This window comes from Pseudochaenichthys georgianus, unplaced genomic scaffold (assembly GCF_902827115.2).
Source record: "Pseudochaenichthys georgianus unplaced genomic scaffold, fPseGeo1.2 scaffold_404_arrow_ctg1, whole genome shotgun sequence".
Classification (NCBI taxonomy): domain Eukaryota; kingdom Metazoa; phylum Chordata; class Actinopteri; order Perciformes; family Channichthyidae; genus Pseudochaenichthys; species Pseudochaenichthys georgianus.
The window spans coordinates 167,299-192,446 of record NW_027262969.1 but is presented as its reverse complement, the minus strand read 5'-3'; the positions used below and the strand labels follow the sequence as shown (position 1 = coordinate 192,446).

General features: G+C 39.9%; 1 protein-coding gene across 5 annotated transcripts in view; it reads left to right on the top strand.

Moving 5' to 3' along the window:
* Nucleotides 1-25,148, top strand: part of col12a1b (collagen, type XII, alpha 1b) — a 171,418-nt gene that overhangs the window by 30,470 nt on the left and 115,800 nt on the right. For all 5 annotated transcript variants that reach the window (XM_034078265.2, XM_071202387.1, XM_034078264.2 and 2 more), the window contains exons 14-21: nt 7,279-7,548; nt 11,684-11,950; nt 14,156-14,348; nt 16,634-16,758; nt 22,703-22,852; nt 23,687-23,806; nt 24,174-24,338; nt 24,544-24,690. In XM_034078265.2, the coding sequence (XP_033934156.1) occupies nt 7,279-7,548; nt 11,684-11,950; nt 14,156-14,348; nt 16,634-16,758; nt 22,703-22,852; nt 23,687-23,806; nt 24,174-24,338; nt 24,544-24,690 (1,437 nt within the window). The remainder of the gene's footprint in view (nt 1-7,278; nt 7,549-11,683; nt 11,951-14,155; nt 14,349-16,633; nt 16,759-22,702; nt 22,853-23,686; nt 23,807-24,173; nt 24,339-24,543; nt 24,691-25,148) is intronic.

The window sequence follows — 25,148 nt, the reverse complement described above, 5'->3', positions numbered from 1 at the left end:
ACGTCCCACAAATGAAACTTGTGCTTGTACTTCTTAAACATATGTAAACGTATATTACACAGTATTCATGTGTTAATAATCCCACTTTTCAAATAAATTAAGTCAGTTGAAATTGGAAACATTTTCAAACAAATCTTAGTCACTATGGGGGAATTCAGCTCCATCTTAAAGGACAGAGAACACGACACCATTGGTAGATGTGAGTGCTCGTATATCCTAAAATTGTTTTAAATATTGCCGGTTTTTAATGATTTTTAATAGTTTGTTTTACTTCGCATATTGACTGGCTAACGTGCCATTTGATTTGTGTTTTACAGCTGTATTTGTCTGCCTGTCTTGCCTGTTTTTTATCTGTTGTAACTTCGTTCATGCTGCCCTTCTTGGCCAGGTCACTCTTGGAAAAGAGATTTTAATCTCAACGAGTCTTTTACCTGGTTAAATAAACAATATATATAGTTGATAACAAAAAAGCCCAATATCCAAAAGTACACCCTTCATATTTCCCCTTATTATAATCAATCCGAAGCTCCTGTATCACTCGTATATGTTTTGTACGTGGCCCTCGGTGACGGTTGCTCACTGCTTCGCACACAGCGGAGAGCTTTTTAAGGCACAGACAGTGAGAGTAAAAGTAGAAGTGGACACATCAGCAGGTAGAGATGAGACGCAGCAAGACCGGACAGGAATGCAGCTCAGAGTCGGGAGGACTGACTCATTCCTATTTCTGTCTTCCTGTGTTTATGTCTCCGTCTCCGTGTCTGTTTCTCACCTGATGTCTAATAAACACAGAAGAAGAAGAAGGCAAAGAGAGGAAGGATATGAAAGATGTCATCTGAAAAAGGCGTGATGTGAAATATAATCCATTTCTTTACCATCTGGGCCCTATTTTCTTAGCTTTTGTCTGCCCTTCCTGCACACCAATTGGGTTAAGACCATTCGGCCCTAATCTAATATTGTAAAACCCTACCCTCGTATTTTTACTAATTCCTCTCTTTCCCCCGTCTCTTAATTTCTTGTCACTCTTTCTTAGATTTTCCTTCCAGCTTGTAAAGGCTTGCCTGGAATTTAATAGTGTTGTCCACGTGCATTCAAAACCTCCTCTGTGTCCTTTTTCCCAATTGCTTCAGATTTTTCCCGACTGGCACAGGACAGGGCATTTTTGTTCCACCGTGTTGCGTTCAAGGTCCAGTTCTGCATTGTGTTGCAAATGCCTCCAGACATAGCTTTGTTTCTCTCACATGCAGGGCTGAACTGGTGGAAAACTGCCCTGATACTGTAGCGTTATTAAACTCCAGTGAGCTCACACGTTCTTATTGTAAAACCCTTTTCTGTACAGTAGGAGCACATATGAAGGTGTGTCTGGGCACAAGGGGATTTCTGTTTACGACCACATTAGAGTTAAAATGGAAAACTGTCCAACGTGCCAAAAAAAGCAGCAGGTTGCAATGCTTTCTGGGAGATAAATCAAAGGGAATTCAGGGCAAACATTACCGTATAAATGCTCCCGGGAGATTCGGTCAAACAGATCCACGGATAAAGCCCAATGACATTTGTATAAATGAGAACTGTTCCGCTCGTTAGTGTAAACCTGTCTGCAGCTGATGGACTGTAAAGACTCTGCATCTGCCTTTTGTCACCAAGTCCACACTCATTTGGAAAGAACCAACAAACTTTGATATTAAGCAGGACTTCTAGATTTTGGACCCCTATGATGTGACGTTACTAAATGGAAACTTTGCATATTTAACTCCATCTTTTAACTCCCAAATGCAAACAAGTGTCAGCTACTAAATATAATTGATTGCATTTTTGTTGGAATTTCCTCTGGCTGCAAGCGACACAGGTTTCGTGTTTCTTTCGGACTTCCTGTTTCTGTTTATCGTAGTCACTCACGTTGCAATGCATTAGGAATGACTGAAATGAGGCGTTCATGACTATTTTTGACTACAAACCCCAAATAAGGAAGCAGCTGGCTTGAGGGAGATCGCTAGGGAGTTAAAAACAGCTATTGACAACTTATTAGTAGACTACTTCTTGCTGTCGGCTATGTTTGCACGTCATTTCCAGTGTACATTACACCATAACACATGTTTTCTGATTAAAAACATGGGACGATTGCAAGTCTCACACATCAGACTCAGTAGTAATGTCTGCTTCGTCTTTGAGCACAAAGCTGGGTTGTAAGAGGAACAGTAAAATGTATTAATGGATTCAGTGTGGAGAGAAAATGTTAAACAAAGTTTTGCAATAGTCGGACATGTATTTTGAAGGCTTTTTAGATGCAACAATCCTTCTTAGCTTCTTTATATTTCCATATATTGATCTGCTTTGTTAAATGTAAAAAACACCATTTTGTTTCCTCCACTTTTTTTATTGTTAATCCAGTCCAGAAACACGTTTTCCGACTTTAAACATTTTGGAGAGCGTCTTCAAATTTCCATACATGGATTTGCTTTGTCTGAAAAACCAGGCAAGAAACTTTGAACATCTCTCTCTAAAGCTGTTCAGATAGATGGATGCAGAACAGTGGAAATATCATTACATTTCATGCTGTTTTGTTCAGATTTGCCTCTCCACTGATTCTGGAAAAATAGGTCTGAGTGCATTTGAGGTCCGCAGACTGCCAGATATTCCACTCTGCATCTGAAGACTGCCTGTGGCTGTTATTCTCCTCCAGACGTGGCTCTCAGCTTTGAGAGACAGCGCTCCTTGAAGCAGCTACAAATTGGCAGTGGCTTCGAGCTAATGGCGGCTGCAGCGGCGTCTTTGTGGTGAAGACTGAGTGACGTCCGCTCTGAAAACACACACGGAAATACACTAATACTTGCACATTTATGAAGTCAAACACATCCAAAGCAACATAAAGTTTGATGTGTTTTCTCAGTCAGAAAGTAATGCAACCAGTCAAATTAAAAGTCTTTACAGTATGTCTTTATCAGGATCTCCATTAGCACTTGAATGAGCATTGGTTATTTCTCCACTTTATATGAGAGATATTTATTTCCCCGCGATCCAAAACAGCTACTGGTGTTTAACTTCTCAAAAGTATGACGTATACATGCAATATGTTGTAATGCCGGTCAATTTTGGATACTATACGTGATGTTGTAATCAGGCAAGTCTAAGTTTGGGATAGGAGGAAATTGTCTCGTTACTTTGTTCCCAAGTTATTTTGTTTCCACGTTACTTTGTTCCCACGTGACTTTGTTCCCACGTGACTTTGTTTCCACGTGACTTAGTTCCCACGTTACTTAGTTCCCACGTTACATTGTTCCCACGTTACTTTGTTCCCACGTGACTTTGTTCCCACGTTACTTTGTTCCCACGTGACTTTGTTTCCACGTGACTTTGTTCCCACGTGACTTTGTTCCCACGTTACTTTGTTCCCAAGTTATTTTGTTTCCACGTTACTTTGTTCCCACGTGACTCTGTTCCCACGTGACTCTGTTCCCACGTTACTTTGTTCCCACGTTACTTTGTTCCCACGTTACTTTGTTCCCACGTTACTTTGTTCCCAAGTTATTTTGTTTCCACGTTACTTAGTTCCCACGTTACCTAGGAGGAAATTGTCTCGTTACTTTGTTCCCAAGTTATTTTGTTTCCACGTTACTTTGTTCCCACGTGACTTTGTTCCCACGTGACTTTGTTTCCACGTGACTTAGTTCCCACGTTACTTAGTTCCCACGTTACATTGTTCCCACGTTACTTTGTTCCCACGTGACTTTGTTTCCACGTGACTTTGTTCCCACGTGACTTTGTTCCCACGTTACTTTGTTCCCAAGTTATTTTGTTTCCACGTTACTTTGTTCCCACGTGACTCTGTTCCCACGTGACTCTGTTCCCACGTTACTTTGTTTCCACGTGACTTTGTTCCCACGTGACTTTGTTCCCACGTTACTTTGTTCCCAAGTTACTTTGTTTCCACGTTACTTTGTTCCCACGTGACTCTGTTCCCACGTGACTCTGTTCCCACGTTACTTTGTTCCCACGTTACTTTGTTCCCACGTTACTTTGTTCCCAAGTTATTTTGTTTCCACGTTACTTAGTTCCCACGTTACCTAGTTCCCACGTTACTTTGTTCCCACGTTACTTTGTTCCCACGTGACTTTGTTCCCACGTGACTTTGTTCCCACGTGACTTAGTTCCCACGTTACTTAGTTCCCACGTGACTTAGTTCCCACGTGACTTTGTTCCCACGTGACTTTGTTCCCACGTGACTTTGTTCCCACGTGACTTTGTTCCCACGTGACTTAGTTCCCACGTTATTTAGTTCCCACGTTACTTACTGTAGTTCCCACGTTACTTAGTTCCCACGTTACTTAGTTCCCACGTTACTTATTTCTGACGTTACTTAGTTCCTACGTTACTTTGTTCCCACGTGACTTAGTTCCCACGTTACTTAGTTCCCACGTGACTTTGTTTCCACGTGACTTTGTTCCCACGTTACTTAGTTCCCACGTGACTTTGTTTCCACGTGACTTTGTTTCCACGTTACTTTGTTTCCACGTTACTTTGTTTCCACGTTACTTTGTTTCCACGTGACTTAGTTCTCACGTGACTTTTCACCCGGCGTTCATCGTTATATTCATTCTGCTTTAATTTATTACGACATTTAAACATAATTGGAGAGCCCTGTGCTTTCCTATCCTCTCTCTTTCTAAGGATCTGTATCAAAAGTTGATGCTCACGTTCTTGATTATATAGCGGGAACTGATATTCTTTGCTAATCATCACGTTGTGGAAACTTTATTTCCCACTGTACATGCTGTCACCTCCTATAACTCCAGAACATATTATAATTTGACATGCCCCCCCCCCCCCTCTTCCTCCTCTTTTTCCATCTTTCACAAATATTTCTGTATAGGAAAGTGACCAAATGTCTGCCTGCAGAAACACGAGCCCCTGTGGTGGGGAACATATATTTATTTAAAACATCTTTAAGGGTTTTGGCTTCTGTGAGCTGCAGCCATCAGAAAGTTGAGGTCATGATGTTTGTAATGTAACTCTCAGTACGAAGCAGTTTCTGAGTGAGCACATTTTTGTATAGCGATGTGATTCAATTACATCCATCAACTCAACAAGGGTTGATTTAGGGTCTGTTTTGGGTTAGTTGGAGTCAGGGTGAGATTAATGGACATTATAAGATATTAGTTTGGCAGAAAGAACAGTTAAGCTACGCAAAAGGAGCTTTATTTCGGAGAAATACACAAACAAAGAGAGAATATACCAGTGTCTTAAAACTGGATATTTAAAGAAAATCACAGAGGAATTTTTATTTTTATTTGTTGACTTATTGACGTTTGTCCATACATATTTTTACATACAGTGTAAAACAAAGAAACAAGCCTTATAATATACCTTTTTTTCCATCACGACCACGATACAATATCTGTAAATAAAACGTATATAGAAGAGAAAACAGAAGATAGATAACTAGCATAAATCTTAGTATAATTCTTACCCAAACTGTCCCGTTTTAACTGCTGCTATTTCAAGTAAAACCTCTATGCCAAAACCACAGAAATAACCAAAGTAATAAACTGAAATCATTGGGATATTAAAACACATATTCCATAACCCATAAGAAAGCAAGTTATGAAGTTATGTCTCTAGAGGCTAGAAGATAAAACTGTAAAATGTCTGTAAAATGACATCGAGGAAGCTCTGAACCGATGAATATGTCCCATAAATAAAACCCAATAAATACATTTCTTCCTCTAGTGGGCGTCGCGGACACTTTGAGTTCCCGACATGCTTTATGTCTCTCCTCTCCCTCGGCTCCTGTCTCCGCACGCTCTGAACCCACTAATGAAGCCGAAATGTCCACAGAAATATTTCAAATATTGCATTTGTTCTCCAGGCGTCTGCCTTTATAGCTGTGGAGACTTCTTCAATTCTTCTGTCGACTCCCTGGCCTTTTAATAGTTTCCACTTTACAAAATTGAAAAATGGTTCTTTTGTTTTAAGGAGAAGAAAATTAAGATAATGGAAGGAATTCAAGAAAAAACAACCACACTGCCTTTATGGTATACTAAAGACAAATGGCTTACAGTTGAGATTTAAAACATCTGTTTTTGGGAGGAAATGTAGGGAATTTTAAGGCACCATTGTTCACAAAGTTAACAAATCCTTATGAAATATTTACTTTTGGGTCCATTCATTGGAAAACTCATGGATGTGTTTCTTTGTTTTATTGCATCCAGTAATGTATCCAACTGAGGCTAATCTCCTTGATCGCCTTTTATCCGACTCAAGTTGATTTGGAATATTTGTTTAAATTTCCCCAGAATCAGATCATCCCTTTGTGGTCAGGATAAAGACTCTTATTTGAACTCTCCTTCAGGACATTCTCCCTAAATGTCAGTATTGCGAAATAAATCGAAACTGTTTTGTGTCTGGGAGGACATTTAGGGAATTTGATTGATGAGTTTATCTTTAAAAAACTATTGAAATTATTGCTCCGAAAAATCTAAATACCTTGAAACAATAAATTAAGATAAGATGTACTTTATTAATCCCAATTTGGGAATGTTTTGTTGTCGCAGCATAAAACAAAACAAGGCATTGCACATAATAACTAATTAAACGAGTAAAAATAAACAATTCTAAAATATAAACATCTCGAAATTGAAATTAGAAAGTAAGACAAATATACAGGTGACCGTGAAGATCTATAAACAATCATAATTGACCAACTATTAAATAATCATATCAAGAACAATCTACGTTCATAAGACACAAAACTGCCATACATCGTTAGTTTCGTCCTACGTTACCCTTGTCCTACATTACTCTTGTCCTACGTTACCCTTGTCCTACGTTAGTCTTGTCCTACGTTACCCTTGTCCTACGTTAGTCTTGTCCTACGTTACCCTTGTCCTACGTTACCCTTGTCCTACGTTACTTTTATCCTACGTTACTCTTGTCCTACGTTACTCTTGTCCTACGTTACTCTTGTCCTACGTTACTCTTGTCCTATGTTACTCTTGTCCTATGTTACTCTTGTCCTACGTTACCCTTGTCCTACATTACTTAAATTCTCCGTTGCTTTCATTCTGTGTTGCTCTTGTTCCAGGTGACTTTCGTTCGACCTTATTTTATATCTCTCATGATTTCCCCTCCCGTTACACGTTAATTATGTCCTGCAATACTTTTGTCTCGGAATGCCTTATCAAGGTTACTTGTCCTGCGATAAAAGAAAAATCTACGTTCAAACTTCCATAACTAATGAATGAAAATAACAAAAACTAAAAGCACAATTCCCTTGTTGTTTTTCAGAGGTGGCCCCTCCTAAAAACCTGGTCACCAGCGACGTGACTGAATCCAGCTTCAAGGCGTCGTGGACAGCGGCTCCCGGGAACGTGAAGATGTACCAAATCCGGTGGAAGTCGCTGTTTTCGGCAGAAGCCGGAGATAAAACGGTGCCGGGAGACGAAACCGAAACCGTTCTGGAGGGTCTGAGTCCGGAGACGCTTTACCAAGTGTCTGTGATCGCCACATCCGAGCAGAGAGACAGCGAACCTCTCATTGGACAGGAAACCACTGACGGTAAGAACACAGAAAATGCTGACTCATTCCCAGGTTTTAAAACTCATTCCTGCACCACTCTATTCTTAACGAAGGTAGCGTGTAATGGCGCGGACGGCCAGCCTTCAGGACAGTATTTGTTGCTGATATTGTCAAAACAAAATGCTGACTCATTTTCATTTGGAGGTTTTAAGGACTTATTTCTGCACCTCTGTATTCACAAACACGGTGCAAACAAGCCCACAAGTTGAACTGCAATATACACAATTTCTTGGGGGGGGGGGGGGTTTCGTGGTTGTGGGTGCAAAAAAAGGAGCATTTCTGTTGGGAATTTCCCCAAAATACACTATTGGTTAAGTTGCCTAACTAATCATAAGTAAGGCTATGTGGCACTTTTAAAAACTTGGTAATAACATGCTTTACATTAAACGATAAAAGAAGAATAAGTGCATGCAACAGAACTTCAACAAATACTTAAATTAAGGACAGAGCAGCTCTACTGAACAGCTTGGAGGTTAAGGTGCATTTAAATCCCTTCTGCAGCCCAGGACAGGTGAATACAAGTTGGTGGTGAGGGATGTTTAGGAACTACATGCAACACAAATAGGAGCCAGAATCGAATCAATACTTCCTTTGTTAGAAAATGGATTTCTGAGCTTGCATAATCACACATTAGGCATTCTTCTTCTCTCACGTCTAATCAGGATATTCTTTGTTGATTATTTTCAAACTGTAAATGGGAGTGTCACGCTGAAGTGTTGATAGTTCTGCTGTTTAACGCTCTCTGAAATATCCAATTTCACGAGTGAGGGGATATCGGTTCAATGCGTGTGTGGCGAGTGAATGACGTATTGTGAATACACGTTGCATTCGAGAAGAAGCACACCCTAGAAACTTCACCGCATTACTTATTATATTGTAAAACATGAGGAATCAGATTGCGTAAATCTTCACAAACAGGCCACCCACAGCAAGACGACATTTAGACAAATCAAACACAAATAAATCTAAAAAGATAAACCATAAAATAGAGGGTAGAACAAAATAAAAAAAGGAAACAATATAATAATAATACAGTACAAATAAAGTCATTATAAATAACAATAAATACATAATTAATAAACACAACATGAACAAAGGAACCCCCCCCCAATAAAATAAAGGGTAGAAATATCACATAAACAAAATATCTTGTAAAAATTTGGGGTTTTTTCTATAAAAATAAAGAAAATAATTTGGATAAAAACCCTGAAATTGTACCTATGGATCCACCCAAAGTACATTTGATTTCCTCCATGTGTAGAAACCTCATGAGTTCATAAAACACATTTTTAGCGTGTTTTGTCCCTCCAGCTATTTATTTTGTAATCCCCGGCATGGATGTATAATAAGACCTGGATACAGCGTGGGAGGCGGGGTCTCGTTCTTTCCTATGAGAGCTGCCCATTGGCGCATGAGGACAAAATGGCCTAACTTTTGAGAGAGTGAAACGTCACAGATTACCCAGCATGCCTGGCTGTCAGAGCAAAATAACCGTATGTCCGCTCACAGAGCATGCGCCCCTTAAGCCCCGCCCCGAGCTCCCACTCTCGGCTCACTAGAAAGAATGGAAAAAGAAAATAAATCTAGATTCAGCTTTTAGTGCATTTTACAATTTGAATGACCGAATTATTCTAATTAGGACAATAAAATAGTTCGTACTGGGGAGTTTATTTAGTTAAAAAAAAGTATCCACTGATTTACAGACGTTTCTTTCCCCATGTTAGTCAATGGGAAAAAGTATTTCTTGGCCCAGTGACGTCACGGACTGATACAGAAGTTGCATTACCGCCGTTTGGACACAACGAATATTGGGCACAGAGTCCGGCGCACTTCCTGGGGGCTTGCCAACAACACATTGAAAAGTTGGATGCCATATTTCTTTCCGCCAATAAAACAAAATCAAGCGGATCTGAAAAACGTTCCTGGCTATTGTTAAAGTTACATATTTTTCCCTTGCAGAGTTTTCTTTTTGTAATAACTTGCAGAATAATTGGAATAAGTTGATTTCATATCTTTGTTTCTGAGGGAAAATGTGGTTTTCCTCACCAATAGATACTTTCTGAGGGAACGCCTAATTTATATCCAATTAGTCTTGGCATGACGCTGGTGGGATTATTCAACATTTATGCCTGCAGTTAAACACACATTACGGAGGGATATCCAATCCAATCCACTCCACTTTATTTGTATAGCACATATTAAAAACAGAGGGTTTACCAAAGTGCTTCACAACAAACATAACATTATAATAGAATATAATATTACAATAATAGATAAAAGGCACACATAAGAAAATATAAAAGGATAAAAGGCACACATAATAATTAATACAAGGTACATAAAAGCTATGGACAGACAATAAAAGCATACAAATCGATAAAACATACAATAGGTAGAGCATAGCTCAGACTGACTCGAAAGCGAGGGGAAAGAGGTGGGTCTTCAGGAGGGACTTAAAAGTTGGGCGAGTGGGCGACAATTTTACATGAGGGGGCAGGTCGTTCCAGAGCCTGGGGGCTACCGCTGAGAAGGCTCGGTCTCCCCTGGTCTTTTTCTTGGTTTTAGGGACTACTAGCAGCAGCTGATCAGCCGACCTCAAAGCCCTTGAGGGGGTGTTTACCTGTAGGAGGTCAGAGATGTACTGAGGGGCCAGCCATTAAGCGATTTAAAAACAAACAATAACATCTAAAATTAACTCTAAAATGGACAGTGGAAGCCAGTGGAGGGAAGCCAGAGTAGGTGTGATGTGTTCATGCTTGTGTGTTCCTGTAAGCAGCCGAGCCGCAGAGTTTTGTACAAGCTGCAGGCGTGCCAGCGAGGTCTTGTTTAGGCCGGCATAAAGTGCATTGCAGTAATCTAGACGCGTAGAAACAAAGGCATGAATTACACGCACAAAGTCTAAAAAGGATGAAACCGGTTTCATTTTGGACAGGATCCTCAAGTGATAAAAACTGGACTCAACCACAGAGTTTATCTGTTTATCCAATTTAAAAGGACTGTCGATTTTGACGCCCAGATTAGTGACCGTGGGTGTTGCATACGGTTGAACCCAGGTCAATGGAAGGGACATCACCATTTTGCTCTCATCATCACCGTTTTGCTCTCATTTATATTTAAAAGGTTTAGCGCCATCCAGGCCTTTCTGTCATTAAGACAGTCAACCAGGGGCATCAGAGAGCTGGTGTTATTGTTTTAGGGGTAGGTATATTTGGGAGTCGTCCGCATAAAGGTGGTAGGAGACGCCATGTTTTCTAAACATTTGTCCAAGGGGGAGAAGGTATAAGGAGAATAAAATGGGCCCCAAAATAGAACCTTGGGGAACTGATACCCACACAGTGCTCTAGACCAGAGATAAGGATGGAGTGGTCAATCGTATCAAAGGCAGCTGTGAGGTCTAAGAGCATAAGGATGGCAGAGTCACCAGAGTCTGTAGTGACCAGGAGGTCATTGAATGCTCTTAGAAGGGCAGACTCCGTACTGTGAAGCGCTTTAAAACCGGACTGAAAGATATCAAATATATTGTGTGCATGTATAAAAGGGAAATCACACTTGGCCTGGAAATAGAGAACAAGGGTTGATTTTAGGATTTTTGATAACAAATAACTAGCTGTTTATGGAAGTTTAACAGCCCCCAATATGTGTGTACAATATAATCATGTGCATACAAAACAGGTTAACGATGATAATGAAGTGTAATTGTAGTAAGAAAACATCAACATTTTATCATTGCAGTATGGTGAAGTGCAATATTCAAATCACAGGAAGCACAATATTCATAAAAGGCTAAATATGGGGTAAAATATATATTTTTGTATGTATTTCCCTGCAAAGAATATATTTTAAAGTATTATTTAAGATTTAAATTAATCTAAATATTGGCAATGAATGTAAACACTCAAATATATATATATATATATATATGTTTATATATTATTGAAAATATATGGGTCGAGAAGAAAAGAAAATAATACATTAAATAAATAGATAAATAAATGATATCATACATCCTGTTACTGCACTAAAAAAAAACCTAGAAAAAATATTATATTACATTTAAAAATACAAAAATGTTGGCATTATAATATAATATATATATTTGTTCCTCTGTTCTCAGCGTCTGCTGCCGGTAAAAGCTTGGCCGTGTCGGAGGAGACCGAGCGATCCATGAGAGTCTCGTGGACGCCGGCGCCGGGAAAAGTGGCGCATTATCGGCTGAAGTACTCTCCGATTGGCGGGGGGAAAGAAATGTTCCTGAAGGTCCCCGGGACTAGCAGCTCCACCGTCATGAAGCGTCTGCAGCCCACCACCACCTACACCATCACCGTGAACCCCATCTACAAGCGAGGGGAAGGAAAAGCAAGGCAAGGAGTAGGAACGACACGTACGTTTTGGTCCATAATTCAACCCTCTGACAGAACAGCACACCGCAGAAACATGAAACATCCCAAACAAGACGTTTGAACCTGAGCTCACTCTTAAAACTTGGGTAACACTTTAGATTAAGGTACACATGTTCACCATCAAATGGTTGTTAATTAACATGCATATTAGAATTAGAATCAGAATCAGGTTTATTACCAGGTAGGTTTACACGTATGAGGAATTTGACTTGGTATCGTGGTGCATACAAACAAGAATTAAAAACACAGGTAGAGAACTAGAAAAATATAAAAAATAGTTAAAAATATATAGTAAAATATAAAAAAAATGGAGTCAAACTACTAACTTATTGGTTATAATATTAATAATAATAATACATTGGATTTTTATAGCGCTTTTCCTGATGCTCAAAGACGCTTTACATCAAATCAGAAACAGTACAAATGAACAAGACTTCACTTTAAAATAGGGAACATATTCTGAGTTAGAAAAACTTATAAAAAAAACTTATAGTAACCATATTTGTTAGGTGTTATTATGGGAGATATTGAGCAAAGCATATTAAGACCGAAACTCACGTACAGCAACGTTCTTACTTACAATAAATAAGCACTAATAAGCACTAATTAGAGGGTTATTAAGGAAATACTCTTAACTAATGGCCTAGTACTTAATACGTGTTTTATAATGACTAATAAAGAGACAATATACTGCTAATATGCATTTTAATTGACAACTAGTTGATGGTGAATATGTGTACCTTAATATAAAGTGTTACCAAATCTTGCAGATGATGTAGAGGTAGAAACGTTGGTCTGATTTCAACGCTTTAGGAAACAGAGGAAGGTTCCAGGTCTGGTTTGGAGATGGTGCCTGATTGCAAACTAGTTGTTCAGGTTTCCACAGCAGCCATGCCACCTGTCACTACCCACATATTGGTTAAACTCCAGCCCCAATCATCTAGAGTACATGGCGAGTGCTACTGCGTAGAAAGTTGTTGCAGAACCAGTAGCTCCGATATCGAAAAGTGTCTCGAACTCACGTTAAATAGCCTAAATGTCACGGAGCATTAACCAGCTACAAGTATATGGTATATCATTAAAAGTACCATACATCTTGGGCTAGCATTGATCCTACTTATAGAAAGTTGGAATAACTAATGGATGTGTTGTTATTGCTTCTGTGTGTAGTCACTTTATTTGACCGGGGTTACGGTTAGGGTCACTATCAACGTTATGACTTTATAGTCAGGATTTAGACACTTTTTGGTACAAAATTAGATGTTTCCAGGTTAAGTTTTGGGCTTATATTGGTTCTACTTACAGAAAGTCTAAGACTAACTAATGGATGTGTTGTTTTCAGTTGCTAGGGTTAGGGTTAGGGTCACTTCTCAACTTTATCTGACTGCATTTAACTTTGGAAAATGTGTTTGATTCCCACAAAATCAAACTTTTAGAGTCAGTATTTAGACTTTCATCTCTACTGACCTTGAAGGACTTTTTCCTATGAAATGTCAGTAATGCGAAACACATTTTTAGGTAGAAAAATAAAACATTTCGCTTTAACTTTTGGGCTAATATTGGTTCAAGTCAGTGACCCAATGGATGTGTTTCTCTGATCTAACTAGGATTAGGGTTAGGGTAACTTCTTCATACACAGGAAAGTGTGTTTAAATTCCCCCAAAATCCAACCTTTCTGGTCAGGCTAAGGACTCTGACCTCAACTGGCTTCCTTGCTATCTCCAAGTAAATGTCATTATTGCAAAACTAATGGAGAACCTTGGCTTGTCGGACAATTTTGTCACTTTTTTCTAGAGAAACGATAACACAACTCGTGCTTTGTTGGACGCAAACATGATTAGGTCGTCCAAGTTGCAGATTTGTATCCCCTTTTGTGCCAGAGTTTAAGACTGACTTCCAGTTTAAACGACTTGTTAAGATGAATATTATTTAACCCTGCAAAGAAGCACCAGCACACTAAAACCACAGTTGATAAACCCACGCTCAATCACACGCTATTATTACTAACACACGGCATGGCACTGGGCTTCTTTAACCAATCAGGTTCAAGGTATTGCATTATGGACTGATGAGCTTGAATGTGGACTGGCTGACCTTCCAAACGTTTGCCAATCAATGGAGTTTTATTCAATTTTTGATCTGCACAAGTTTGTCCTGAAGTTCTTCCCGGGTTCTTTTTATTTCAGTGTCTCCCTACAAGGCTCCCAGGAACCTTCAGACCTCAGAACCCACTAAGACCAGTTTCAGGGTCACCTGGGATCCATCTCCCGGAGAAGTGAAGGGATACAAGGTAACCTTTCACCCCGATGGGAATGATATCGACCTGGGGGAGCTCCTAGTCGGTCCCTACGATAACACCATCGTTCTAGAGGAACTTAGGTAAGCTTTTTCGAACTACTAGATGTTTAAATATTCTGAAAAAGGTCATGCCTTCTTTAGAGAAGGGTTCGATGTTTGAAAATCAGGGACTGTGTTGTAGTCTGGACGGCATGAATCTGAGACTTTTAAACCAGTGACGCCACTATCAGGTGCCCCTGTTAAGCCCGAGAGACCCCGGTACCGGGGCCCTCCCGCAACATCTTGCAGGAAACAGTGTCTGAGGGCATGTTCATTTAATAAACTATGAATGTTTTATATCCATGTAACGGGAAGAAACTCATCTAACTGATTCGATGGGTACAGACATTATCACTCAATGATACGAAATTGCGACTTTATAAACAAAAACAGACATCAAAACATGTGGCGCTAGGTAGCTAAAAACGCTAACATGGCTTACCTGTGTCGTAGTCTGGTCAAAACTGGTCTTCAATGGCATTAAAACAATAAAAACGCTGCTGAAGTTAATCCATAGGTTAATCCAATGTGTCTGTGTCCCTTTGAAAAGATTTCTGATAATCCATAAGCAATAAACCTGCTTTTCCGTTTCCAGATGTCAGAGCTAGAGATAGGTTCGCTCTGATGCAAAACTGCATGCGCGAAGCACCCACCTTTTTGTTTTAGCATGTGTGTGAGTGGGGAGATTCCCCTTCGATTCTATTGGCTCTAACGGTCAGAAAGAGATGTCAATCAGCAACATCGACAAAGGGGGACAAGAGATATGGAAAATCCACCTAAATCACCCCAGAAGTGTTTTTATTTTTCTTAATCTCTGTAAAAAAGGTCAAATTTCACTTGTTTTACATCAATCCTGATACAGGGTACTTTGGATTCCTAAAGCTTTTAGTCGACAATCCCATCATCCAAGGGTAGTTTTCACTATAAGTACAAGATGTTTTTTGGACGGACACTATAATTTACAGTTTTTTACCATGTTCAATCTGAATTTTCTTTAAAATAAAAAAACATCTATATTGATTCTGACTTTTCTCCATCCAACTCACAGGTTTATCATTACTTTGAGAAAAAAATATTATTAATTTAACCCTTTTAGAAGGGAAGATATGGTCATTTGTTCTGGGAATGTCATTTTCGACCCTGAGACCTGAAAAACAGGCGTAGGGCTAAACTGGTTAAGCCTTTAATACCTGTGGTTAATTCAACATGGATAACCAATTAAATATGTCGCTTACCTTGGTGTCTTTACCAGCAGCTGGGTATAACTAGGATTGTAGGATTGTTGTGCTTTTTATTCAGAAATAACTATATGGCTATAGTCTTTGAGCTTCTCAGAAACTAAAAGACTCAAAGTCAAGTGAGTTGGCAGTTCATGCTATGCCAGCTTTAGGCTATCGAACATACTTAGACAACCTGGACTCCGCTGAAGTGAAGCACTGTACATTTTTTAAAATTAACTTCCTGGCAGCATCGTGACGATCCACTGTCTCTTCCTGTTTTATTCTCCCTTGTCTGGACTGAGAACAGAGGTGTAACGCCAGTTTGACTCAGACAGAATTACTCTCAAGTAGAACATCATGTGAAATGTGTTTGTTTCATGAACAACATCTGTTGAAACAGGGTCATAGTATCCTGGTGTGTTTTAATGTTTGCACTTTTAAGCAAAATATTATAATGAACAACTTCATGGTGAACTCTCTAACAAGGTTCCTGTAGATTGGTTAAAGGTCTCCTATTATGCAAAATGCACCTTTTGACATAAATATGTGTCAGAAACAAACCCCTCTCTCTTCTCCTCCGTACCCACATCTCTAAAAACGGGGGAACAACGGAGCTGATCCAGATTTGCAGCGTCATGACGACATTACTGAAATGTGGGCGGGCTTTACCCCCACGGGCCAATCAGAAACGTTGCTGTCAGAAACAATGAGACTGTTCTGGAAGTAATATGGTCTGTGTTTCCATTAGCATGCTAGCACTCAGAGCTAACCTGTGCTGGAGAGAGTGTGTGTGAAGAAGCAGGAAGTCAAAAAGAAGTCACCTCGTGGTAAACCTGAGAGAGAGAGAGTTTGAGCTCCATCCTGTTTCAGAGAGGATCCTTGATGTGGTTTGGAACATGATATGGAGTTTCATCACGGCAGCATTTAGCTGAGTTTCTGGGTAGAATTCTCCTGAATGAGCTCTCCTCTCTTTCTTTTTTTAGGAGACCTTGAAGTTATGCAGGTCCAATAAAAGAAGTTATTTAACTTCACAGCCATTTGAAATACCAGGAGCTTATTTTTTCACATTATAGATTTATGTTTTTTTTACTTTCTTTCTTCCCTCAGGGCGGGAACGAAGTACGCTGTGGCCGTGTTTGGGATGTTTGACGGAGGGGAGAGTGTTCCTCTGGCGGGGCAGGAGAACACCACCCTGATGGACGATCCCGACTCTCCTCCCGTCGACACCTTCGGTAAAAGCCGATGTTTCCACCGCACCAAAACTCATTCTCACACAGAGCAGCCTGCAGACCAGACGCTCTCCGATCCAAATGTGTTAGAAAGATCTCCCTGGTCACCGGCTTGAGCTTCATCTCAGGATCCGTGTATCTGTGATCCTCTCTGGATGGAAGCAGTCGTCACATACAGAGCATCAACTAGTTCCTGAGCAGTGTCCTTCACATGCTGATATCCAAGAGAGGGAGTCACTTAGTCACAAGATGGAGGAATAGAAAGCAGTATTCAATGTTTACTTCAGATTAGCTCCACGTCAGAAATGAGCATGCTTGATGTCTCTCTCCATAGAGGCTGAGTCATCATGTTCATCACAGAGCTATCATCTGCCTCAAGCAGTCCTGATGCTCTTCCAGGTCATCACACATCCTGTCATGTTCACAGCTCCAGTTGATACCTCTGTTAGCATGCTGCTCTCATGTTGGAAGAGGACATTCAGGACTTTCCCAAGAAAATCCCTTTTAAAAAACCAGGAGTGGTTTGACGTAAATTAGAGCCAGAACGCTGAGTTATTCGCTGTCGGGGGGGAAGAGCATCGCTGTTTGTTTGACGCAGATGATTATTACAAATGATCCAGAGCTGCTTGGCCCACCGTTGTTCACCTACCTCATATCTCGTCTGAAGCATAATCACACATCATTTCACAGACATGTCGACATTAACGATTATAAATTCGTACAGTTGCACGCGTTCCCTGACCAACTCACGTTTTACATGTTTAAACGACAAACATTTATCTCTTCCAATAAGCTGTTAAACTGCAAATGTTTTCATGCAAAAGTAGATATTTCCTATCTTTATACTTTCGCCTCTGCTTGCAAGTGTGCAGAGGAGGAGAAGGTTTCATTTTCTCGGGTAAAAAGTACTAAAAGCACACTGTAAAAAATCTCTGTTACCTCTAAAGTTCTGTAGTATAATCAGGGAAATACTCAAGTTCATTCAGATTCAATACAGATGAATGAAAGTGTCCCTAGTGACTGCTATCCTAGTAAATATTGCATCACTAGATGTGAGAAATGCAATCATATTTCAAATGGAAAGCCAACAAATATTCAAATCGAGAAATTCACATTTTATGCAAACTTTTAATTTTTAATTTTTAAATTCTTCATATTTTTTAAAAAAACCTTAAAGAGCCCATATTCTGCGTGTTGGGGTTCCCCTTCCCTGTTAAGGGTTATATACGTTTGTGTGCATGTAAATTGTCTGCAAAGGCAACATGGAAACGTCACAGTAGAGGAACAGAATACTAATATGAACCTGCAACAGTATACAACACAGTCTATGATATACTTCAACTGTGAGATAAATGAAGTAAAGTAGTAGTAGAGTACAAGTAGAAAGTGGTATAACAATATAACACTCAAATAAAGTAGAGGTACCCTTAAATGTACTTAAGTAGAGTACTTAAACAATGTAAACTCCATATATAAAGTAATGGATAACTAATGCAAAACATGGCGGAGTACAAGTAGAAGGTGGCATGAGAACAAAACTCTCAAACTACATTACACTTGAGTAAATGTAGTTTTCACCCCTCAGTTGTGCATATGTAATGATGCAGGGCTGCATTCTGGATGTATGCCGTTAGGAACATGTTCCTCGTGAGGCCCAGAGGAGGGGCTGACCCTGGGAAAGGTTTCTCTGTAATGTGGAGCAGAACCGGGGAACATTTTCCACGAGGTTCTTCTCAGTATATTCCCAGGCTCAGATCCAGACCCTCCGACAGCTCCATATGTTCTGGCACGGTCCTTCACACGCTGCACACACTTTAGCTTTCACACGTCATGCTTTGTTCCTTTGCTGGTGCTTTGAACAAAGTGTGAAAGCCCTGGACTTAGTTGACGTTATAATAATATTAATAATACATGGGATTTGTATAGCGCTTTTCCTAATGCTCAAAGACGCTTACATTATTATTATTATTAAATATTATGAATGAATGAAAACTTTATTACAGACTCAGGGTCCAGATAAAAGACGTTACAAATTACATACACAGCATCAAAATAATTAATAGTTTAAGAATAATTTAAATCAGTGTCCTACAAAGAGACAACTATACCAATGTCTCCACAGCTGCGACTGGTAGCGTGTGCGAAGCCTTATGTTCGATAAGGCCACGAGGGTTCATCATCAGAGTCATTAACTTAATTATGCTGATTGTCTGCAAAGAGGGCATGCTCTTAGATTTCTGATCAGTACCATCAACATGTTAAAATTCAACATGGCTAACTTCACTTTAGAATGTTTTACATTGAATACACAGACAGGTGTTTGAAGGACAGCTTGTTTATGGTCAGTGGGTGTTTAGGTGTTTCAGTAAAGTCGACTAACGTAGACAGCTTTCTGCTAAATGTACTCACTGTCAAACGGACATCATCGTAAAGAGGAACAACAACTCCTACATTTAAGGTTGAGATTCAACCAAATTGATGATGCTGATAATATCAGAGGTGGGAGAAGTACTCAGAGCTTGTAGTACAAGTATAAGTACTCAGATCTTGTTTTTTATTAAAAGGAGAAGTACTCAGATCGTGTACTTGAGTAAAAATAGAAGTACTCAGATCTTGTACTTCAGTAAAAGTAGAAGTACGCAGATCTTGTACTTGAGTAAAATTAGAAGTACTCAGGTATTGTACTTCAGTAAAAGTAGAAGTACGCAGATCTTGTACTTGAGTAAAATTAGAAGTACTCAGGTATTGTACTTCAGTAAAAGTAGAAGTACTCAGATTGTGTACTTCAGTAAAAGTAGAAGTACGCAGATATTGTACTTGAGTAAAAGTAGAAGTACTCAGGTCTTGTACTTCAGTAAAAGTAGAAGTACGCAGATCTTGTACTTGAGTACAATTAGAAGTACTCAGGTATTGTACTTGAGTAAAAGTAGAAGTACTCAGATCTTGTACTTGAGTAAAAGTAGAAGTACTGAGATCTTGTTCTTGAGTTAAAGTAGAAGTACTCAGATCGTGTACTTGAGTAAAAGTAGAAGTACTCAGGTCTTGTACTTGAATAAAAGTAGAAGTACCAGAGTGTAGGAATACTCTGTCACAGTGAAAGTCCTCATTCAGAATGTTCCTCAAGTGAAAGTAGGAAAGTATTCTCATCTAAATATAGTGAAAGACAGTGAAAGTATTCGTTGTGCAGATTGGTCCATTTCAGAATAATATATATGATGTGTTTTATAATGATTGATCATGAAAGTGTTCTCAAAGCCGGTGAAGGTGCAGCTAGTCTGAAGGACTTCTCTACACGTTGTGTATTTATCTTCTGTAGATGGTAGTTGAGAGAAACAGAAAGGAGTACCAGCAGGAAGCTAAACACTGAACTGCTGTGGACGTCTTTTAGACGCCTAGAAACATTAATATCAGTTTAAGTTTACAGTATTTTCCCTGCTTTACCGTTTTCCGTCAGAACTGAAGATCTTTATCTACGTTTCTTCAAAGCCACAAGACTCCAAAGACAAAAACAGTGATTTAAAAATGGGAGTCGCTTGTGTGCCTTTAAACGGTTAGTTCAGATTTACCAGAGTCTCTGATCAAAGCTTATTTTAGACCGTAGACTCTATTGTTCTGCGAGGTAAAATGTCCCTTTTCTCAAAGGAGTCTGTTGGCTTTAAGGAAACGTGGATTTAAAAATATTTCCACGGCTTTACCTCGCTGTCAGATGGCCCGTTTTGAAAGTGGATCTGACGCCATTACCTACCAGGCTTTGAAGGAACGTAGATAACGGCTTCAGTTCAACGTCAGAAAGCCTTGTGAAAATATTCAAAATATAGCAAACATTTAAAATATTTACCAGCTATTCTGTTAGAAATACATCAGACACGTTTTTATAAAGGCAAACACATGGCCATACATAGAGACACTACATACTGATATACACCTGAACATCAGCAGGAGAGGACTCTTTAAAGTAGAGACACTACATACTGATACACACCTGAACATCAGCAGGAGAGGACTCTTTAAAGTAGAGACACTACACACTGATATACACCTGAACATCAGCAGGAGAGGACTCTTTAAAGTAGATACACTACATACTGATATGAACCTGAACATCAGCATTAGAGGACTCTTTAAAGTAGAGACATTACATACTGATATACACCTGCACATCAGCAGGAGAGGACTCTTTAAAGTAGAGACACTACACACTGATATACACCTGAACATCAGCAGGAGAGGACTCTTTAAAGTAGAGACACTACATACTGATATGCACCTGGACATCAGCAGGAGAGGACTCTTTAAAGTAGAGACACTACATACTGATATACACCTGAACATCAGCAGGAGAGGACTCTTTAAAGTAGAGACACTACATACTGATATACACCTGAACATCAGCAGGAGAGGACTCTTTAAAGTAGAGACACTACATACTGATATACACCTGAACATCAGCAGGAGAGGACTCTTTAAAGTAGAGACACTACATACTGATATACACCTGAACATCAGCAGGAGAGGACTCTTTAAAGTAGAGACACTACATACTGATATACACCTGAACATCAGCAGGAGAGGACTCTTTAAAGTAGAGACACTACACACTGATATGAACCTGAACATCAGCATTAGAAGACTCTTTAAAGTAGAGACATTACATACTGATATACACCTGGACATCAGCAGGAGAGGACTCTTTAAAGTAGAGACACTACATACTGATATACACCTGAACATCAGCAGGAGAGGACTATTTAAAGTAGAGACACTACATACTGATATACACCTGAACATCAGCAGGAGAGGACTCTTTAAAGTAGAGACACTACATACTGATATACACCTGAACATCAGCAGGAGAGGACTCTTTAAAGTAGAGACACTACATACTGATATACACCTGAACATCAGCAGGAGAGGACTCTTTAAAGTAGAGACACTACATACTGATATACACCTGAACATCAGCAGGAGAGGACTCTTTAAAGTAGAGACACTACATACTGATATACACCTGAACATCAGCAGGAGAGGACTCTTTAAAGTAGAGACACTACATACTGATATACACCTGAACATCAGCAGGAGAGGACTCTTTAAAGTAGAGATACTTAATATATTGAGTGATTTAGGTGTCTTAAATACGTCCACAGCTGTGCGTCGCTTAGCTTCTGGTTGGTACGCAATACTGCATGTACTCAAGCTAAAACAGTCACTATGGAGAACTCTTTCATACCATTTCCCTTTAAGAGACTCTCCTCCTCTGTCAGTAAACACATCAGTCTTTCTGACTTTGTAGTCTCCGGCTTCAGCACAAAAACAACCAGTCAGGTTTTCTGCAGCTGATTTATACTCCCACTGTCCCACTGAACTGGATATGAACTGGAGACACTGGTCTGCAGCACATGTCGTAGGGACGCATGAGTGTTTTGTTTACCGACAGTCGGTACAACTCAAACAGAGTTCCTTTTTAGCATCTGTTTCTGCGGTCTGCTGCTGGAAAGAAAATGTCAAATCGATGATCTCCTAACCTGTTTTCAATTGCACCGACAGGGGTCTGGCTTTTTAAGAGCTGGGCGTGTCACTGACAAAAAGAAAAGAAAGGACAAGCGGACATTTTTCAGGTGCCTGGAGCAGGAATGTGCAGGAGAACGTCGTATATCACGAAGAAGAAAAGTGTGCAGATTTTCGCCGCTGGATGTAAAAAAATTGAAATAATCTTGCTGTGCTTGAAGAGGACAGCAAGCACTTCATCAAAACATACCAGCTGTTGTACCATGATTGTGATTTGTGTCTGTGGTGCAAACATCTTCAACTTGTGATGCTATTTTCCTCTCACTTTCCCCACATACATCTGTCTCTAACTCCTCATATAAAACTCATGGTGGTTGTCTTTGTTGTACCAGGTGTCTCTTTCTTATCCTCCCCCCTCTTCCTCACTGTTTCTCTGCAGACACTAAGTGTAAAAGCACAGCACAAGCAGATCTTGTGCTTCTGGTCGACGGCTCCTGGAGCATCGGGCGCATCAACTTCAAAACCATCAGAAGCTTCATCGCTCGCATGGTCAGCGTGTTCAACATCAGCCCTGACAGAGTCCAGATCGGTAATATTTCCACGATAAAGTGGTGCTGAGATGTCATATTTCTGAGTGGATCCTGAAGGCAGCATCTCCCTGGTTCAATGGCTTTTCTCCATGTGATTTTGGATTATTGTAGAAAATACAAAACAAAATTTATGATACTTACATGTTTAGTTCAGCAGGATTATCTCCACATATTAACACCACTTGATTGACGTTTCTTAAGTTAAAAGCTAATGTTGGGCTATAAAGGAACTACAGCACGGTCACATGACTTCACGTCACCACCGCTAAGCTAAAGGTGGCTAATGTTGGGCTATAAAGGAACTACAGCACGGTCACATGACTTCACGTAACCACCGCTAAGCTAATGGAGGCTAATGTTGGGCTATAAAGGAACTATAGCACGGTCACATGACTTCACGTCACCACCGCTAAGCTAAAGGAGGCTAATGTTGGGCTATAAAATGAACTACAGCACGGTCACATGACTTCACGTCAACACCGCTAAGCTAAAGGAGGCTAATGCTGGCCTATAAAGGAAATACAGCACGGTCACATGACTTCACGTCACCACCGCTAAGCTAAAGGAGGCTAATATTGGGCATGATGACGTTTAGTCGTCTCATTTAGACACTTGTTAGCAACCGCAGTTTTTAAATTCACCAGTGGGGTATTTACTGACGTATTTATGTCGTAGAATCCTTATTTCAGGCTAACAACCAAAATCACATTCAGAAATCCATTGAACCTCCAGACGAGAAGTCTAAATGCTGCAGTTTTTTTATTTGAAAACCTGTAAATAAGTTCATTCTAAAGACAGTTTGTTGTGTCCTTGGTGTTTTGTTCCTGCTTCAGCTCTGGCTCAGTACAGTGGAGACCCAAAAACTGAGTGGAACCTGAACGCTCATAGCACCAAGGCCTCGCTGCTGGAGGCCATCGCTAAACTGCCGTACAAAGGAGGAAACACCATGACAGGTACGTTTAGCAACAGATCGAGGCCCCAATCTGGCCCAATCCTACGGAATTTACTTATTAGCTGAAGAGAACTGATGCTTTCATCCCTCAAAAAGTTGATTTTATGTGAGAGAAATATGAGTTTTACCCCAAAAATGTATGGGAACTTTTTTGCAGTCTACATTACTAGTTAGATGTGTTGTACTTGAACATGTACAAATATTGTTGCTCTGATTAAATTAAGATAAGATAAGATGTACTCAAAAAGCTGATTTTATTTAGAAAGATAGATAGAGAGATAGATAGATAGATAGATAGATGGATAGATGGATAGAGAGATAGATTGAAGTTTGGAGGTTGTTAAACTCTTTATTTTTATTTCACACAGGGATGGCGCTAAACTTCATCCTGCAGAATAACTTCAAAACCAGCGCGGGGATGCGCGAAAACGCCCGAAAGATTGGCATCCTGATCACTGACGGAAAGTCTCAGGATGAAATCGTGTTCACCTCGCAGAGCCTGAGAGACAACGGCATCGAGCTGTACGCAGTCGGTACGGTGGTATTTATTAAAAGACACGCAACTAACAAGAATTTATGGACATATCACAGTTGTAAAATGCAACGAGAAGAAGCTGTTAGTAAATAAGGTCATATCAAATAATGTAAATGTCACAAGTCCTTCATTTCATGTTCTTCTTGATTTTAGGCTCTAATTTCCCGGCACAGTTTTGACTCCTTTACCTTTCTCCGTCTCAGGTGTGAAGAACGCCGATGAGGGCGAGTTGAGGTCGATCGCCTCGGACCCCGACGACATCCACATGTACAACGTGAACGACTTCAAGTTCCTGGTGGACATCGTGGACGAGCTCACCGTCAACCTGTGTAACAGCGTCAAGGGTCCAGGTAGGAAGAGAGCAGAGAGGCAGGAGTACACACATCCTTTACTCAAGAAGAAGTACACATCCTTTACTCAAGAAGAAGTACACATCCTTTACTCAAGTAGAAGTACACATCCTTTACTCTAGTAGAAGTACACATCCTGTACTTAAGTAGAAGTACACATCCTTTACTCAAGTAGAAGTACACACATCCTTTACTCAAGTAGAAGTACACATCCTTTACTCTAGTAGAAGTACACATCCTTTACTCAAGTAGAAGTACACACATCCTTTACTCAAGTATAAGTACACACATCCTTTACTCAAGTAGAAGTACAAATCCTTTACTCAAGTAGAAGTACACAACCTTTACTCAAGTGGAAGTACACATCCTTTACTCAAGTATAACTACCCACATACTTTACTCAAGTAGAAGTACACATTCTTTACTCAAGTAGAAGTACACATCCTTTACTCAAGTAG